Here is a 19569-nt window from a genome sequence, read left to right on the forward strand (position 1 = left end):
GGTTTGCATTCACTGAGATTGCGATGCTAGATCTTTTTAATACAATACAAAACTGGAGCGAATTCTGCCTTTGGAAAACAAGCCTACACATCCTTGCTAAGGTTAGAAAAGACTCAATAAGAATGTTTCAATCCCGTTTCTGTACCAATGTGTGTAGTTATAATAATGTGGATGAGATGAAATACTGAAATTAACACTGAAATTATGGGGAAGCTTTTCAAACAAATAGAACAGTTCACAACAAAAAACCTGTTTCCCGTCGTAGACAATGTTTTTGTAGTCTGATGTTGTTAAAATAGCAATGTTTAATCCGTCAACTATTTAAATACATTTATAACAAGAACCTGAATCAAACAAATATACAGAGTAAGAATCATTTGCCCTGAGACCAAATTTTAAGCTCATCATTTTTCTTGGCTGTTTGGCTTGCTTGTTTGCTCCACAGCTTTACAACATGTTTCCAAGGTTGTGAAATTGGGTCGGAGACAGAAAGCGCCTGACGAAGGGAACTGCAGCCAACAGGCAACAGATTGCAAAGATGATTACAAGTTTACAAGACAATCTGAATCCACATTTGTGCAGATGCATTGTAGACTCATTCCTGGCCCGCAAGAGACATCTAGAGGTATAGACATTATTCATTTTCTTCATATAAATGCATGTTACAAATATCTAAGTGAACACAAGCTGACTTGACTTCTAAACCGTACAAAACTAAACATGACACCTTTCCTCAAAATGCGAGGCATGATTACTTTATATATAAATGTTTTACTGTTACTACATAATAAAAGGAAGGAAACAAATCCACCCCCTCTTATATCTCTAACAGAGGTTTCTCAGTCTCAGGTAACTTAGAACTCCTGTCAGTATTTCATCTGGGCCCCATATTGTTGCGATTGCCATGTTGTGGTGGTAACCATGGTTAGATGTTATGCTTATGAGATTGAATGGAGGAACACAACTACATGCATAAGACGGCTTAAGATGCATGCATAAGAACGCTATGAACATGTATAGTGAGAGATAAACAAGAGATCAATAAATAATAATAAATAATCAAACTTTGTGTGTGTGTGTGTGTGTGTGTGTGTGTGTGTGTGTGTGTGTGTGTGTGTGTGTGTGTGTGTGTGTGTGTGTGTGTGTGTGTGTGTGTGTGTGTGTGTGTGTGTGTGTGTGTCTGTGTGTGTGTGTCTGTGTGTGTGTGTGTGTAAGCTAGTATCAATGGGTGATTTCACAATTTCTTTTACCCCTTTTTTTTTTTTTTATTTGTATGCGATTGGATAATGGACAGAGTTAGCACTGCACGTGCTAAGTCTAGTCTGCACGTGGAGTTCAAGTTCTCAACCTGTAATGCAACTCTTTATTGATTCTTAAATCATCAAGAACTGCTGCCATAACTCTGTCCTGTGGACGACCTGTAGAATGACAAGAGTGTGTGGAAGAAATTCTTCTGCAAAGATCAGTGAGGTTAATCTGCCTGCTACAAGAAAACAACAACTGAGAATATTCAGGATATTTATTCTGCAGAATAAAGAAAAAGATTCAGTACTGCTCCAAAGCAGCGCTTGGATCAATCTGATATAATTTCTAAAGACAGGAGACTTTATACAAAAAACAGGGTGTGGCTTGGGTCAGAGGTCTCTTACAAGTCTACGCCCCCCCCAGGTACTTGCAAACTTGATCTGGCAGACGCAGGTTGCATGACAATGCACCTCTAGGCTCCTCTGTTGAGTTTCTTCATCTTCATAGAAGGTAAACAGGGCCAAATGTGATCTGATTCTTTCATATTAGAATTGACATTGTAGGGAGCAAAACATTCCTCTTTACATAAACCCTGGGGGGTTCCTGGGGAAACAGAGACAAATGTTTTAAAACCCCCTTCTGGAGGTAGAGGCCTTTGTCCTCATTCAAAATAGTTGATTTATGCATTTTTCTCTCACACCCCCCTCTTTGGAAAACTATTTATCATGTTTGGGTCTATAAACAACTGATCACTACTCCAAGAGGGGCAGAATCACCACGGGTGAGACAATTAAACATAGAACCAAACAACATTTACACAAAATCATAAACACTGGACGACAACATGTATTGAAAAATAGTTAATTTTTCAGGAAAACTAGAACTACAATTGGGCACATGGCCTCTTCCTCTTCTGTGTGACTGTGTGTTTGTGTGTGTGTGTGTGTGAGGTGTCCACCGGTGAGTGTGTAACAATATATCTAAATCCATGTAATCACATAAAAATATATGCACACACACATTGAAGAACACAACTTCATGTAGCTTCCAGTCACACATTTTAATTTTAGCACAGAGGGTAAATTCTTTCACAAACTTTTTAGATTGTGTCCTCCCTTGGGTTCCTGCCATAAAGCTTGCCCCATCCTTAAAGCTTGCCTTATCTTTGCCTGACCAATTATTTTCTGAACCTGTGAGTTCAAGCTGACTGTATATTCTCTGTATCTGTGACGTCGAACTGACTATATATTCTCTGACTCCTTGAAAATAAACTGTTCAACTCAGAGAGCTGCTCCTGAGCACATCTCTGATCCGACCCTTGTACAAGCAAAACCAACGTCTTTCTGCCTCTTTATTTAAGACCATCGACTGACAAACTGCAGATTAAAGCAACCCTTTAATTTCTGTAACAAGTGTGCATGACTTATCCAATTGGTTCTGTTGTATTGGAAAGGGCCCCAAGCTACACAGCCTTGTAAACACCCTACGGCTGGAGGAAAGTCCCAAGCACCCTGTCCTGCATGCCCGGATCCAGGCCCTGTGCCAACAGGCCGACATCCTGCCCCAACCGCCCGCCCCGCCTGCCCCATGACCTCCCACGCCCTGGGTAAGGGCGGGGCCCGCCCCACTACAGCCGACCAGACGCCCCACCCGGCATGAGCACCAAGTGCCCATTCATGTAGCAGGGTGTGCTCAGCGCAGGGTATTTGTTCTTAGGGGCCCACCGGCCAACCATGACCCCGCACTGACACATCAGCGACCCGCCACCCCGGAAAACCCCAGTGCTCACTGGTGCTGTTGGCTATTGCAGTTAAAATTGCGGGGGGTGAGGTGTGGGGGTGTGAGTCCTTCAAGCATGTCGAATCCGAATCACTCACACCCCTTCTGCCCCGCAGACCCTGGTCTGGTGGAGTGTTGTTCAAAGTAGGATTGATATGCGAGTGTATATGTTCTTAGCTAATATGAGTGGGATTAAAATTTTGGGATGGACGAGAAGCACGCTAGAGCAGGAGGGCAGACAGGCAAGATGGCAGCCCCCGCCCCATCCCCACCCACATAGCTTTCACCGCACCCATCCTGCAAGCCCTAGGCCTATTGTGTGGTGTATGTACTAAGTATGAGTTTTGGCACTGGTAGAGATAGGCAAAGCGCGACCAGATCGATGCAGGGGTGCAGCGGGCCGGGGAGCAATCACGTGGACCCCCGCCCCGGACCCTACCGTGCCCTAGCACGTCCACCTCCTGTACTTGGTGGCACCCAACATACAGTGTGGCACCCAACACGGTGGGACCCAACCTACAGCCGCCGAGCATGTGGACCACAGAACAGAGGGCAGCAGACGGCACTACCACCCACAGCCCGTCCCCCGGCGACAAGCGCCCCGCACACCGAGAGCGCCAGAGGACAGGTACCCCGGCAGCCCGGTGTGACGACAGGAGACTGCCCACCACCGAAGGAAGCCACATGGTGAGCCCCACACCGAGTACACCCAGCCAGGTTCAGGACCTCGGTTGACAGGACCAGATGGAACCCTAACCAGCAAGGCACGACGGGACACCCCCTGCACGGGATGCAGAAGGACACGCAAGCCCTTCCACCCCGCCCATGGGTTGGGCGACCCCAGCAGCCCGCCAACCCGCAAACCCACCGACCAGGGGACCGAGACCTGAACCCTCGACCCACACCCCCCGCCCCCAACCCGAGCCCCAAATCTGCAACCATGCCCCAAACCAACTCACGGACGCCAGCTGCTGGTACTCCCCAGGAACACGCCCACCCCCGGAGACAGGCCAGCTCAACTCAGGAAAAGGAGTGGGCACCACCACCCGGCCCCCCTTACACCCCCGTGGGGCTCCGGGACCCCCCAAGACCACAGGCCTACACACCACGGATGACCCGAGAGCCGCCGAGGCACCCACCCATTGCCCTGACTGGGGAAGACTCAAGTATTAAATGATGGAGTTGTGTCAGTGATAAAAGTAGCCCATACTTCATTAAATGAATCAACATTGTTTTTGGATATTGCCAATAGTTTTTCCATTAAGATGTTGGTGGGATTATCTCTGTTTTTCCAATTTGTATATTGTTTTCTTGGCAATTTTTAAGGCGATCAAAATGGGTTGGTAGTGTTTAAATGGTGGGTTGACTGAAGAGAGGTCGCCGAGAAGACATATAGTCGGGGAGACTGGAATGCTGCGACCCAGAAGGGTTGATAGCTTCTTGGTGATGTTGGTCCAGAATGCTAGGATAGTTGGGCAGAGCCAGAAGGCATGAAAGTAGTCATCTCTGGTATTGAGGGAACAGTGAGAGCAAATGTCTTTATCCACAAAACCCATTTTGAACATTTTGTGTTCCGTAATATGAGCTCTGTACAGAATCCTATATTGGATGAGTTGCATTTTGGAGTTGCGGGTCATAGTAAGGGTGTACAAATAAGCTTCCACAGGTGGTAACGGCAAGGTCTCTTTCCAATTCCATTGTAGGTAAAGATAAAGTACCGTTTTGATTTGGAATGTATACATGCATTATATCAGAATGCTTTTTACCTACTACCTGTGGCTAAAAAAATCCCCTTTAAATATGACCTTAATAATTTCAACAACAACAAATGTAGAAAATTCCTTGATCATCATATAGTGGAGACAGGGCTCAAGTTGGTCCTATCGCTCTCTCTCCCAGATACCGTACCTTCAAAGTTAGCGTATGTGGGAATGAGCTTCACGGGCCCCTATGGCCTAAGACATAATGAAAGAACAACTAAAATATGAACGGGTTGAATTCAATTCTATTCCATCGCCCCTAAAATGCATTTATATTGTTAATCTTTTTGCAAACATCTAAAAACCACATCAAATAATTTCACCTTCACTAAATACCAAAATTAACAATGGACTTTAAAAAAAGTTTTACTCGTCGAGATGTATATCGATATCAAGAAATAATGGTTTGACAATGTCAAAGCATCACATATGTACGAGAGGCAACTTCAGTACTGTCTACAGATAAAACACAGCCATGTTTGTTGCCACAATGAAACTTTTACTGCTTTAAATTATTGCATTTTTATAAATTATCTAAAATGTTACAATATACTGTGTATCAGACAAATGGTTTCTTAAAACAGTTTCACCGAAAAGACAATAGAAATTATAAAAATGAAAAATAAAAACAGTCAAGCCCATTTGGCATTAAGAAAACAGCTGACACACAAAAGTTTATTCAATGTATTTAAATTTATTTAGGCTACAGTATATTTAGACAGCAGGAAATATGGCTTCTCATAGTCTGTCCATACAAAACTCCCTCCATGTGCTGCCAACAATTGGAAACCAATCCACACATTTATCAACAATTAAATAAAAAAATATCAAAAATGTCCAAACTAGTCACCAATGCACCAAATGAGTAAAAGTAACAAGTAACTAACCCTAATGAGTACTTGCCAATTCAGAGCAGCATTAAAGCGTGTGCATTTCAATGTTTATAACAAAAACAGATTTTATTATAAAGTTGCGGAGGACTCGTTTAGGTGCAAATCTTGAATCACAATTATTATGGGGACACATATTGTATCAAAAGATTGTAGGCAAAAGCCAAATCCTAAAACACACACACACACACACACACACACACACACACACACACACACACACACACACACACACACACACACACACACACACACACACACACACACACACAACACACAACACACTTCTCAGCATCCCGCTGGGAAAAAGAGTTTCTGGTTCTCTTTGTTTATTTGTTCCTGTTTTTTGCAAAGGTGGCACAATTTGAGAATTGAGAGCATCAAAAGCACTAATAGTCCAATAAATCCCAACACTCATGAGTTACATGTTGAGAAATATGTTTTGGTTCAGACACTAAACTGGCTGTAAAAGTGTTTGAAGTGTGATAAAAAAAAAATTAAAAAAAATAACTTCCATGTGGTACACATTAGATTTGATTGGCTTTGGCTATGTACCTTTTTTTTTTAGATAGTTTAAGGTTCTTCCACTTTTATGATATTGAGCTGGTTTCCCTTGGGAGATTGGTTGGGGTTCATAGCCAGCTGGGTGGAGATGCCGAAGTCCTGAAGAGAGCCTTCCGAACAAGCGGCAGAGAAATCGGAAGCTTTGTTATTATTCGAGCGTTTGAATGTCTGGGTGTTGGACTGTCCGTACGTGGAGACATAGGCCTGCGAGTAGGATGGTATGGATGGGTGGAGGGACGCACTCTGCTGCTGGGTGTAGGCAGCGGCGTAGGTCTGCGTTTGTGCGGTGGAGAGAGTGTCTGTGTTATTACATGGCTCGAAGCCGTTGGTGCTTATTTCAGGCAGTTTAAAGGTCTCAATGGCCTCCAGACCATCGATGGAGGTGTACCTGGACTGGCTCTGGCTGCACTGGGTGTAGGACGCACCCTGGCCATAGGTGAAGGTGTCCTGGCTGAAAGACGTGGACCCCGGCGACGGGGTTTTGTTGCGTTGTTTCTGGGGTTGGAGGCTCCTGCATGGGCTGAGTCTGGAGGCCAGGCCCTGCAATGCGCCCAAGATCTGCCTCTGGACCTGGGTCTGCTGGACCTGCTCCCTCTCCAGGCGACACTGCTGCTCCACCAGCATCTTGACGGCCAGGGCCAGGCCGCGCACCTCCGAGCCCAGAGCCTGGACCTGGTCCTGGAGACCATTAGAATTGACTCCACTCAGGCTACTCCTTGCTTCTGACTCTTGGAAGGGCTGCTGGGAGCCCAGGTTGCCAGCAACCACCATCCTGGTGGTCGCAGCTGGGAAGGCAGCCACCCTGGAGGCCGAGGACACCAGAGGAGCCGGTGTCCGATTTGGAGGCCGAACACCAAATCGAGGAGGTGGATGAGGGGCCCGAGCACAGAGACCAGGTTTCTGTGGCGGAAGACGTTTTGCGGCGTTGGTTCCTCCAGGCTGCCCCACCATGATAGTCTGCCATGGGAAAGCAGAAAAAATAAGTTGAAAAAACATGCCCAGCTCTACTCATCAAGGTCAGTACACTTTACTTGCAGAAATAATTTCCAGACTTGTATTTCTTTTAACCTTCTCAGCGGTTAGATCATAAGCTGCTCGATCTCCTGGCGCAACATTTCTCAAATCAGGAATTGGAACGCCGGGGTGTTCTCTACGTAGCAGAGATCCCAGTTGTTGGAAAGACTTAAGAAGAGGGGACACACAATTCAAGATTAAAAAATACATACATACACAACATATTAAACTAAATAGTGACGCTTAGAGTTGTCACATTATCGCTATTACATTGTGATTACATTCGCCACGAGTATATGTATTCCATCGAAATTTATGGGGGATTTAAATGTAATTGTTTATGTTCCAGGGTTTAATCATCAATAAATGGCTGTTCTACTTAAAGTGGATGTCTATTACTGCAATATCATAGATTTACACGATGCTAGCGGCATAAAATGAACCAAAAAAGACGATTAAATTGTATATCGCAATTTTTTGAATGACAATTATTCGTCAACTAAAACATCATCATGACAGCCCTAGTAATGCTACAGTATATGTATATTCAACACTCAATATACAGCACATCGAGTACCTTGGCCCTGTGAGACAGAGCTTTATCCAGGATCCTTTTCCGAGCTGCCAAGATGGGGTTGGTTGCTGGAGATGGAGTGACTCTCCTCCTCATCGCGGGTGTTATTGAAGATGGACCTTCACCGGCCACCGCTCTGGTGACAGAGGCCTGGGGGGGACACCTTTGTTGCCCGTTCTGGGCTAAAGAGGTGACACTAATTATCTGGATGCCCGTTTCTTCCTTATTCCCCTCACTGCTCTGCTCGGGTCTGGTACCCACATCAGTGTCTCCCGAGCCAGGTCGAGTCGCATTGCTCTCTGCGGTGGTTTTCTTGGCAAACTCTGAAGCTGCTACCAGGCCAGCGTGGTGAGACGCCTCCCGCAGGAGGCTCTGGAGCTGAGCGTTGCTCCACGGGGCCCCACCATGCCCTGGCCCCTGTGGTGTGGCTATGCTGATACCCCCTCCGGTCTCCTCGGGCCGCACCCTCCCCGGGGGCCTGCCCTGGAACTCTCTAAGGAACAGGTAAATGGCCTGGGCCGAGACTTTGATGTTCTCCAGCTCCAGCACGGCCTTGATCTTACGGAAACTGAGCCCCGCTTTCCGCAGCTCCACCACTTTGCGCTTGGCAGCGTCATCCAGCCGACCCATGGTCTCCCAGCGAAGAAGCACTATGTGTGTGTAACCCTTTCCTTATTTTTTGAAGGATTGTGAATTGCTGATTTAGAGGTTTATACTAATTTCTTTTGTGGATTGTATAGGGCCAACTATTTATATTTTTTGGTAGATTTTATGTTTATTATATAATTATAAAAAATGTTATAATTGTTACTTTATTATTGTTGCTTGTTTGAACTGCATATATGTATGAAAGTATGTATATGTGACAAATAAAAAAATCTTGAATCTTGAACTGATGTGAGTTACTTTAACACCTTGATTTCCCTCCGGAGATGAATAAAGTACGTAAATATCTATCTATCTATCTATCTATCTATCTATCGATTGCTTATTTGGGATTTGGTCCAAATAATGTTCATCGAGGGGTTTTCTCTGCGCGAATGTAACTACAAATAAGCACAATATCAATTCAAGTCGTCGAGGTTAGCTTACAATAGTTTACAGTAAACATGGTTTCCGGTTAGCCTAGCTTCGTTAGCGTGCAGCAGTTTACGGTCAACACAGCTCCGTGACGCGTTCACCTCGTAGTCTGGGGACTCCGTAGAATGTAGCAGACAAAAGCCTCCCCCAAAAAATCGTGTCGCTTGCCGTGCAACCTCTGAGATATATAACAATTCATAATAACCATATGACGCCTCCTTTTGAACTCGACAACAAAATAAACAAACGAGCCGCGCTTGAATACGACGCAACTTCCGCTCTCCCACGTCATCACTGTGCGCCGCTGTTCGACTGAGCGTGGAAGGCAAGCGGGATCGTTGCGTTACTACAAATGTAAGTTCCATTGTTTTGTTTTCCTCTAATATCGGGGATTAAACCTTTTCGACAACTCAAAGCTGCTGGTCGTACAGAGCGGATCGACACTCGGTCTGCAACGCGCTTTAATGTGCTTTACGTCCAATCCGTCGAACCATTAGAACGTCAGAACAGGGCCGTAGAGACCCGTAGGCCTTAAAAGCCGCTTGTTTTTAGATTAGGCCTTAACCGTTATTAAATCGGAAATCATGAGGTTATTTTTTCTTGAGTATAAATATAGATTATTGTTTAGTGCCCTTTTTCATATTTTCTTTTTATGTATATTACCCCCCCCCCCTCCATATTTTTATTACTTTATTTGATATATACCTATTTGTTAGGGTGTTGTTCTGTGCAACACTGCTGCAATTTCCCTCAAGGGATCGATAAAGTACTTATCTAATGTAATCCAAGATCAACTGCATTGTTCTGCGTCTGAGTTGGGGAAAACCAAACGGATCCTGAATCCTCATACTTAAGAATGAGATGTCAGGAAAAAAGTATTAAAATGAACTCTCTGCAGACACCCTGCACCCCTCCGTACAGAACCTGGGTACCTGTAACTGTTCCCTGTGCTTGTTATATACTTCCCCTGTTCTAAGCAATAGAGGATTGTTACTTAATAGTGGGTTAAAAACTGAATATTAAGTACATTTCTATACTCTTGTCATTCAGGGCACCATCTCCCACCAAGCGGAAAGATGAGGAGAAAACAAAAGAGAAGGTGAAGGATAAGACGGCCGGCAAGGAGGGAGGAGAGAAGGAGCGAGGAGAGAAGGAGCGAGGAGAGAAGGAGCGAGGGAGAGAGAAGGGGAGGAAACGCCGCAGCGCTTCCACTGGCAGCAGTAGCAGGTTGGAAACATCCCAAATTTCGCATATATATATAATATATATATATATATACACACACACACACACATACAGTGGGGCAAAAAAGTATTTAGTCAGTTCGACTAAATACTATTTAGCCACCAATTGTGCAAGTTCTCCCACTTAAAAAGATGAGAGAGGCCTGTAATTTTCATCATAGGTACACTTCGACTATGAGAGACAGAATGGGGGGAAAGAATCCAGGAAATCACATTGTAGGATTTTTAATTAATTGGTGAATTCCTCTGTAAAATAAGTATTTGGTCACCTACAAACAAGCAAGATTTCTGGCTTTCACATACCTGTAACTTTTTCTTTAAGAGGCTCCTCTGTCCTCCACTCGTTACCTGTGTTAATGGTACCTGTTTGAACTCGTTATCAGTATAAAAGACACCTGTCCACAACCTCAAACAGTCACACTCCAAACTCCACTATGGCCAAGACTAAAGAGCTGTCAAAGGACACCAGAAACAAAATTGTAGACCTGCACCAGGCTGGGAAGACTGAATCTGCAATAGGTAAGCAGCTTGTTGTGACGAAATCAACTGTGGGAGCAATTATTAGAAAATGGAAGACATACAAGACCACTGATAATCTCCCTCGATCTGGGGCTCCACGCAAGATCTCACCCCGTGGGGTCAAAATGATCACAAGAACGGTGAGCAACCATCCCAGAACCACAGGGGGGGAACTAGTGAATGACCTGCAGAGAGCTGGGACCAAAGTAACAAAGGCTTCCATCAGTAACACACTACGCTGCCAGGGACTCAAATCCTGCAGTGCCAGACGTGTCCCCCTGCTTAAGCCAGTACATGTCCAGGCCCGTCTGAAGTTTGCTAGAGAGCATTTGGATGATCCAGAAGAGGATTGGGAGAATGTCATATGGTCAGATGAAACCAAAATGGAACTTTTTGGTAAAAACTCAACTTGTCGTGTTTGGAGGAGAAAGAAAGCTGAGTTGCATCCAAAGAACACCATACCTACTGTGAAGCATGGGGGTGGAAACATCATGCTTTGGGGCTGTTTTTCTGCAAAGGGACCAGGACGACTGATCCGTGTCAAGGAAAGAATGAATGGGGCCATGTATCGTGAGATTTTGAGTGAAAACCTCCCTCCATCAGCAAGGGCATTGAAGATGAAACGTGGCTGGGTCTTTCAGCATGACAATGATCCCAAACACACCGCCCGGGCAACGAAGGAGTGAGAAGAGAACCTTGTGAAGACTTAGAGAAAACGTTTGACCTCTGTCATTGCAAACAAAGGGTATATAACAAAGTATTGAGATGAACTTTTGTTATTGACCAAATACTTATTTTCCACAATCCATAATTTGCAAATAAATTCTTTAAAAATCTGACAATGTGATTTTCTGGATTTTTTTTTTTTTTTTTTTTTTCTTATTTTGTCTCTCATAGTTGAGGCATACCTATGATGAAAATAACAGGCTTCTCATCTTTTTAAGTGGGAGAACTTGCACAATTGGTAGCTAACTAAATACTTTTTTGTGTGTGTGTGTGTGTGTGTGTGTATATATGTATGTATATGTGTGTTGCACAATTTATTTTATTATTGGTTATCTCTAGGCTTATTTTTTTTTTTTTACTGTTAACTTCTAGGCTTATTTTTATTTCTTATTGTTTATCATCAGGTCATTGTTTATTGCTGAATTCTTGTTGATCACTGCTTATTTTCGGTTATTTTTACATTTTGCTGATTATTGCTAGGTTTATTTTTGTTTATTTTAAAGTTGATCGTATATTGGAAAATCATTCTATTTTCTGGTTTACTTACATGTGTACAGTGTATTGCAAATTTCATATTTTTTCATGTTTTCTCTACAAATTTTAATTTCAGTTATTGTTTTTTGTCATATTTTAGGTTTGAATTTAATGTTTGTCGCTATGTTTATTGTATATTGCCAATTTTTTGTTGTTTATTATTAATTGTATAATTATTTAAAAATGATTAATCGTAAGGTTCATTATATTTATACTATATTTATATTTTCCCATCCTGTAGTTAGGTTAATTGCATATTGACATTTTTGTTTTTCTGTTTATTTATTTTATATCTTATTTTATTAATTACTATTGTTTTTGATGTGAGCTGCCGTAACACAGTAATTTCCCTCCGGGGATGAATAAAGTATCTTATCTTTCCTGAATAAAGTATCTTATCCTTTAAAGGTCTGACTCCTCGTCTAGCAGCAGCTCCGGCTCCAGCTCGGGTTCCTCCTCCGGCTCCAGCTCCTCGGGTTCCAGCCGCTCGGGCTCCTCCTCCCGCTCTTCATCCTCCTCCAGCTCCTCAGGGTCCCCCAGCCCCAACCGCAGACGGGGCCACGACAACCGCCGGCGCTCCCCGTCAGTCTCCCCCTTCACTTTAATAAACTCAATTTAGTTTTCATGATTTGGTGAGGTGTAATAGAAGAGGTTATTGTGTTTTAAATGTATTTTTTTTATGCTTCCCCAGGTCAAAAACCCAGAAGAAGACTGACGATAAGGACCGGAGGAAGAGGAGCCCGAGCCCCAAACCCACCAAGGTTCACATCGGGAGACTGACAAGGAACGTCACCAAAGTAAGCGTAGAAGACGGGTGGGTAGATGGATAGAAAGAGAGCGAGAGATAGATACTTCATTCATCTCCAGAGGGAAATTATGGTGTTATAGGAGCACACATCAAACACAGTAGGCAATAATAATAATAAAGATAAAAACAAATAAAATCATGGTAATAAATAAACAGCAACTAAAAAAATAAAATATATTGCCAGAGCTTTGTACTCTGACATGGATCATGTATCCACGTCAGAGTACAAATATCGCTTCGTGCCGACTACATTAAGCGTCGGGAAACAGTCCAATTTCCGGTTACGATTGAAGTAGTGTTGGCATAGATGTTAGCGTAGTTTTTTGTATTTGTGCGTTGTTAATGTTTGCCTAGATCCAGCCCCGCCCACATGTTGAATTTAGACTGCTATTAAGGGTCTGGCATTGGTGCCTCCAGGTTTATTTGGCCAGACCAGAAAACAAAATGGCGACTCCCGTGGCGAAATACTTGGAGTCTGTTATATTATATAAAACGACCAGAAATGTCGGCTCTAAAATCTGAGCAGTTTTCTGCATCGAAAACATTTCTTCGAGGGGAAGATGTTTTTGGTGGTCTTCCACCGCGATTGGTGGTCTTTAAAATCAAAAGGTGTGTATTTATGTAAGCAAAAGAGTTGTGTAAGGTCGCGTACCACACCGCAATCTGCTGTGTCTCCGCTCCCTGTTTCTCCAATAACAACGGGGTGTTTTTTATTGTTGCTGTATTTATTGTCACAGGCCTAAGAAAAGGTCGCCCTAAATTTGAACCTTTAAACTTTATAGCCACAGTCACTACAGTAAAACAGTAGAACTCACTGACGGAGGTCTATCATTGTTTACTTTCATTATGATTTGATTTATGGAATTATCGACTGAAATGTACTGTTGTTTGAAACGGATTGGTCAGAAGTTGGAGGTCCTGGAGCACAGAATAGAACATTGAAAATGGACTGCCCTAACATAGTTTTCAATTCTCCTTCTCACTCAGGACCACATCCAGGAGATCTTCGCCATCTACGGGAAGATCAAGATAATCGACATGCCCATCGACAGGCTCCACCCCAACCTGGCGCGGGGCTACGCCTACGTGGAGTTCGAGACCCCGGAGGAGGCTCAGAAGGCCCTCAAGCACATGGACGGAGGTTAGGGAGCGTCTTGAAAGTAGAGGCCGAAAGGGGATTTTTAAAGGCCGATATAATAGTGAAAATTTGGAGCAAGAAAAAGGCGATACCGGGGGGGTGTGTATCAGTCGATCTAAGTTTTTTGAGCGACTGTTTTTAGTTGTTTTTTTTACCGTCAGTAAATCCAGTTGAGAAGCCTGATATTATAATGAAAGAAACAGAGCTCGTCTGCATTCTCTCCAGAAAGGCGTCTCCTCCGCTTTTCGCATGGGAGTCCGGCCTCGCTGAACATTCGCTCACTTGGGATGGTGGAGGGTGGCGGAGAGAGATCATTTCTGGCCAGCGAAGCAAGTCTTGGACGTCTCTACTTATTACTCCTCCGCCGCCCAAAAGGCTGGGCACTCCTCTCAACCACTGGCTGTGTAACCTCAGGTTACACTCCAGCTCAATTTCCAAGCTAGACTGGGCTTCAGCTGCGGTGAGCTGCTCCTAGCATACAGACCAGCCACAAGAGTTGGAGGGGGATCGGCCTGGACTCCTTTTTCCTAGATCCTCAGTTCACCAGTCTCTTCCACTGTTTTTGCCATGTCATGTGCAGCTTCTTCTTTCAGCCATTCTTTTGCCTTCGCTGAAGCGAAGAGCTCGCCCTTGTGACAGGGATCAAGGACGGTTGCCAACACCAAACACTTTGTGTCCTCTGCCTTAGAGAATCACCTTGTCAGGCTGTCAAGCATAGTCTTCCGCTAGGCTTTGATGCCTGCTGAAGATGGACCCCCCCCCGTTGCAGCATCAGTTTCAGAACAGACTCTTGAGTGGCTCATTTCCAGTGTCGCTCCCACAAGTGGTTCCAGCATCTCAATCATGTTTAACACGATGTCCCACCGTTCAGCAGATTGACAGCTCACTGGCATGAACATTGAGCGCATGCCGCTGCCCATACATCTTCTTCCGCATGTATAGTGTTGACTTCCAGCGAGTCTGAGCAGCTTGGATGATGCGATGTGTTGGGAGGCCAAGCTCCTCTCAAATTGCTCTCAGCCTTTATTTGACCAGTGCAAAGTGGCCAAAGTGACCTGCACAGCTCTCCAATGTGGCAATCATGTCCAGAGAGCTCTTTGACTGGAAAGGCCATCGTTGATTTCGTGAGTAGTGTGAGTCCAGCTTACGTCTGGAAGCTCAGTAAGCCTCATGCCTTAGTGTGTTGATTTTCGAGGAGTCCAGCATTTCCAGAAATGTCTCTTGACTGTACTGTGCTGTAAGGCTGTCTGTTCCAGTCCTTTTGGATAAAATGTCCTGTGAGGCTCATCGGTGATTCAGTAGCGCCTGACCAGCCGTCAGTTGTGAAGGCCACCTTTTGTCACAATTTCAGCACATGTCTTGTCAAGCGTCTGCGTTAGAATTTCTCATCGTTCGAATGACAAAGCAGTATTATTATTCCGCTATTCTGCATGGTGACATATTACCTCTTCACCAAACGTTTCTGTTGGATCGCTGTTCTTATTGATCTCAGGTACACAATGACATCAGCTTGACCTTGTGTATGGAGCCTCTACGCAAAGGGTTGATGTACGCGTGACCGACGCAGCCATCAGCCACTATTGGGGCCAATTTCGGCCGATAGTCGTTATAAAAACCGTTCTATCGCTGCCGATCAATGCACCAAACGATTAATCGGTCGACCTCCACTCAAAAGTCCACTGCAGATCTTTGCGTGGTATTGCATGTGTTAATAATGGATTTGGCTCTGTGATTCTTAGGTCAGATCGACGGGCAGGAGATCACCGCCTCTGCCGTGCTGACCCAGAGGGTCCGTCCTCCCCCCCGACGGCCGTCTCCCCCCCGCAGGATGCTGCCGCCTCCCCCCATGTGGCGGCGCTCGCCCCCCCGCATGAGGCGAAGGTGGGTTTGAGGAGCGTGGGCGTGGTACTGTGCCCTTGGGAGTCTTTGATTTACATGAAGTACAACTTGCTTTGACTCATGTCGTTTGGGTTGTTTCCTCACTAACCTCCTCTCTTTAGGTTGTTCTTGTTATTGTGATCTTGACCTTTTTGGTTTATTTACTCAAAATGTTTCTATTTACTATCAAACAGCTAACATGAGCTTAAAGTAAAGATTGTGTGCCTTGATTTGAGATTTGAAAAGTATTTGGGACCAATACGTTGTCTTACAGTGACTTGGAAAAAGTCAATTCATACAAAAGATATCCGACCTTAAAATAAAAATAAAAATAGAGGCAAATTTCAACATTATAGCAATCTGTCCAAATGCTTTTGCTTACTTCGGATGGAGGACTATGCATGATAGGAGTTATTTCAAAGTTATGAAACCAATATTAATTGAATCCACTTTAGAGTAGGGCTGTAACATAACACATACAACATAACCAAATGTTATGTACTGAAGGGGTCTTAAAACTTTCCGAATGCCCTGTGTTTATACAGTACATCGCGAAGAGGAACTGTAGCGGCTCATGTCCATCTGCTCCTCTCTTGTTGGTGATTTGTGTTTTTCTTTTTTCCCTCTTCCCTGCCTCTTCAGGTCCCGGTCGCCACGGCGACGGTCGCCGCCCCGGCGGTCGCCACCCCCACGCCGCCGCTCTCGCTCCAGGTCTCCCGGCCGCAGGCGTCACCGCTCCCGATCCAGCTCCAACTCCTCCCGTTAGAGAAACAACCTGGGGTTCTCGATTTAAAAAAAAAAAAAAAAAACAAAAAAAAAAACAAAAAAAAAAAACATCCTTTTTAATAATAATTAAATAATCCTTTATTTCATTATTATTATTTCTTTTTTAGATAAGCTGTGCTGACCCCACCTCCACCGAATTGTTTTTTTTTTTTTTCCCTCCAAACTCCAGAAAACTAGAGTGTTAAAAGTGATCTTCAAATGTTCAGTCTTTCTTGCTGACATGGTCTTCTTTTATTTTATTTTTTTGTCAAATTGTGTGACTGACTCTGGAATCAATGTATGCGCCATGGAAAAACATCCCATGGCTTGTGTTTGTCATTTCATTTGGAGTCATGCATGCGATGCAAACAATTTTCTACTTTTGTTTCATAACCGTTTTGGAAAATAAAGAAAAGAAAAAAAATCCATTTGTGTTGTGATTTCTTGTTTACATTTTTGGGCTATTTTCACCTTTATTATGGAGTGGAGAGTTAATACAGACAGGAACTATTTTTGTAGTTAGGTGTGTTTGTGATCTTGGAGTTGGAAGTCTTAGTTTACTGAAATAGTTCTGTTTTTTTATTACCAAGTCACACTATATACAGTATGTGTGTGTGTGTGTGTGTGTGTGTGTGTGTGTATATATATATATATATATATATATATATATATATATATATATATATATATTACTGTATATATTTTATATATGAGATGCGGTAAGAAACATTTATTAGTCCCACAAGGGGGGAATTTACAATATATATATCCTGGTTATTTTTTTAGCTTTGAATGTGAAATGGCCATAATATGGATGATCTGATCTGATCACCAATTTACTGACAAAAGAGTAAACCGAGCAAATAGAGGGATGGAGGGAAGACAGGCGAGATGAACCTACATACGAATATGGCTATATACATAGCCATATTCCTTCAACCTATATACATAGCCATATTCCTTCAACCTATTCCATTTTATTTCAATTTATTTTTTATTGTATTTTATTCTATATATTTTTTATCTTATTCTATAAGTATTCCACTTACTGTATTACGTTTTAGGAGTCAGTTAGTCGGTCTATTAGAAAGTAATTTTCTACTTTTTATTTTATTTTATTTTATTTTAGTACTTTTTCCTAGGACTTCTTGTGTGCTATCACCGGGTGCGTTGCATTACATTTCACTGCATATATGTATGGAAGTATGTATATGTATGTGACAAATAAAAATCTTGAATCTTGAATCTTGAACCTTTTTTTCCAGAGCACACGAAGCTGTCGCGTTCCACCTTGTCCTCCAGAGGGCGCTGGGTTTTTCCTTTCCAGGTTTATCGTCACTTATCTGTACGTTTTTAAACTCTGATGTCAAACCCTAACCCTGTTTTTATTTGATCCCGACCTTCATAATGAGCAAAATCTAATTTAAAATATTTCCGTCTCTTTTAGCTGATTTTCTCTCTCTCTCTCGCTCTCTCTCTCTCGCTCTCTCTCTCCCTCTCCACGCCCCTACAATAAGAATGACGTCACTCTCCAGCCTCACACAAGCGATGGAGTAGCCCCACCGGCCGTCATGGAGGAAGAGAACCGACTCCTCCTCAAGCTGCTTCTGGACCAGCCGGGGAACGGACAGTGCGTGGACTGCGGGGCCGCAGGTAGGGCTGGGCCCCACCCGGAGGCTCCCGGTGCTCCGCAGCTGCAATGACTTAATAGTTGAGCTTTGCCGTTCGGTCATCTGGAATAATGACATTGTTATTTCCCTGAATATAATATGGACAGCTGTAGAGGTTTGTGTCTGTATACAGTATATATGCATATGTGTGTGTGTGTATACATACAGACATATATATATATATATATTTATATATATATATGCGCATATGTGTGTCTGTATGTGTGTATATGTATATAATAAAATATTTGCTAAAAAATAACATTAAAAAACGAATGATACATAATAAAAATAAATATATATAATAACATATACATATAAATATATATATATATATATATATATATATATATATATAAAATGAAAATAATATCCTGAATTTCCCTCCGGGGATTAATAAAGTGTTCTTATATTATATCTTATAAACATGATATAATTCATTATATATTACTACTATACTATTCTATACTATTGTATTCCATATAGTATACACTTTTTTGTCAAAATTGTGTGATTTTTTTCAGTATTGAACTCCCAAATCCACTTCCTTTTTCAATCAGGTCTTATATAATAGAATTAAAATGAGAAAATCCACAGAGACGAGTGCAAAACTGTCTCTGATGTGAAAAGGCCAATATTTCAGTTGACTGGCTAACCTTATTTCCTCTTGCGTGCTCTCCATTTGCCACAAACACACACACACACACACACACACACAGACACCCCCCTCCGTCTCCACACATCCTGTTGGGTTTATCAGCTTCACATCACAGACAAATAGGTGTGGTCTGTTTCTGGAGGTACCAGTGGAAATCACAGTCCAATCATTTAGTAAAAGTCACCACTCAAATTACTAATATTATATCTGAGCTGATAATAAATGGCAGCGCTTCATATGGAATGCAATAAAAATCCAACACAAATGTATCGAAAGAGATGTTACTTGTCACCCACAGGGGTCTCATTCAACACACTCCAAACAAACTAGAATGAAATGAGATAATAAAAGAAATAGAGATAAAAGTGCATATACTGTACATTCTCTCACCGAGGCCAACTAAGCTGCCTGCATTCTTTCCATTTCTCTTCACGGAGGCAGAGATTCACATCAAACAGGATTATTTAGAATCGTATCAAATCTAAAACTAATCTAATCTGCTTCTCTGGTTCAAGATGGGTTTTTCCGGGCTTTACAAACCTACCTCTTATGCTTTTTTCGAAGACAGTGATTGGCCTTATTACGTGGAAAATAAGAAGCAATTATGCTCTGCCATCTTAACAGGGGAAGATACATCTTTGGTTCTGATTTTAAATATGTGATGGTGCATCAGCAAGTGGAGGGTGTGTATATATATATATATATATACTGTATATATATATA

The 19569-nt window shown here is 42.9% G+C and overlaps 2 protein-coding genes across 3 annotated transcripts; one reads left to right on the plus strand and one right to left on the minus strand.

Annotated features, from left to right (window-relative positions):
• Positions 1-5493: 5493 nt before the first annotated feature.
• Positions 5494-9058, minus strand: LOC307236572 (uncharacterized protein). The gene is made up of 3 exons (XM_080009040.1): positions 7830-9058; positions 7307-7420; positions 5494-7195 (listed from the first exon to the last, which is right to left on the minus strand). Exons 1-3 carry the CDS (start codon positions 8454-8456, stop codon positions 6248-6250), a joined length of 1689 nt encoding a protein of 562 aa, XP_079865166.1. The 5' UTR covers positions 8457-9058; the 3' UTR covers positions 5494-6247.
• A 149-nt stretch (positions 9059-9207) lies between these two features.
• Positions 9208-16928, plus strand: LOC307237089 (uncharacterized protein). 2 transcript variants are annotated; one of them, XM_080009711.1, is made up of 7 exons: positions 9208-9260; positions 9957-10133; positions 12338-12511; positions 12621-12726; positions 13725-13878; positions 15615-15756; positions 16396-16928. In XM_080009711.1, coding segments are annotated over exons 1-7 (879 nt in total). In that variant the 5' UTR covers positions 9208-9258; the 3' UTR covers positions 16520-16928. The 2 variants fall into 2 exon arrangements, with proteins under 2 accessions (XP_079865837.1, XP_079865838.1); XM_080009712.1 differs by having other exon boundaries at positions 12356-12511.
• The last annotated feature ends 2641 nt before the right edge of the window (positions 16929-19569 follow it).

Source organism: Zeus faber (genome assembly GCF_960531495.2).
Source record: "Zeus faber genome assembly, chromosome: 11".
Taxonomy (NCBI): Eukaryota; Metazoa; Chordata; class Actinopteri; order Zeiformes; family Zeidae; genus Zeus; species Zeus faber.

What these genes read in the sequence shown, in the direction of transcription:
- LOC307236572 (XM_080009040.1), bottom strand. Translation starts at nt 8,456, where the DNA reads ATGGGTCGGCTGGATGACGCTGCCAAGCGCAAAGTGGTGGAGCTGCGG. An exon ending in CTCTGTCTCACAGGGCCAAG is followed by an intron (nt 7,421 to 7,829) that starts GTACTCGATGTG and finishes CCTCTTCTTAAG; the next exon opens with TCTTTCCAACAACTGGGATC. An exon ending in ATGATCTAACCGCTGAGAAG is followed by an intron (nt 7,196 to 7,306) that starts GTTAAAAGAAAT and finishes TTCCCATGGCAG; the next exon opens with ACTATCATGGTGGGGCAGCC.
- LOC307237089 (XM_080009711.1), top strand. An exon ending in TCCACTGGCAGCAGTAGCAG is followed by an intron (nt 10,134 to 12,337) that starts GTTGGAAACATC and finishes TATCCTTTAAAG; the next exon opens with GTCTGACTCCTCGTCTAGCA. An exon ending in GACAACCGCCGGCGCTCCCC is followed by an intron (nt 12,512 to 12,620) that starts GTCAGTCTCCCC and finishes ATGCTTCCCCAG; the next exon opens with GTCAAAAACCCAGAAGAAGA.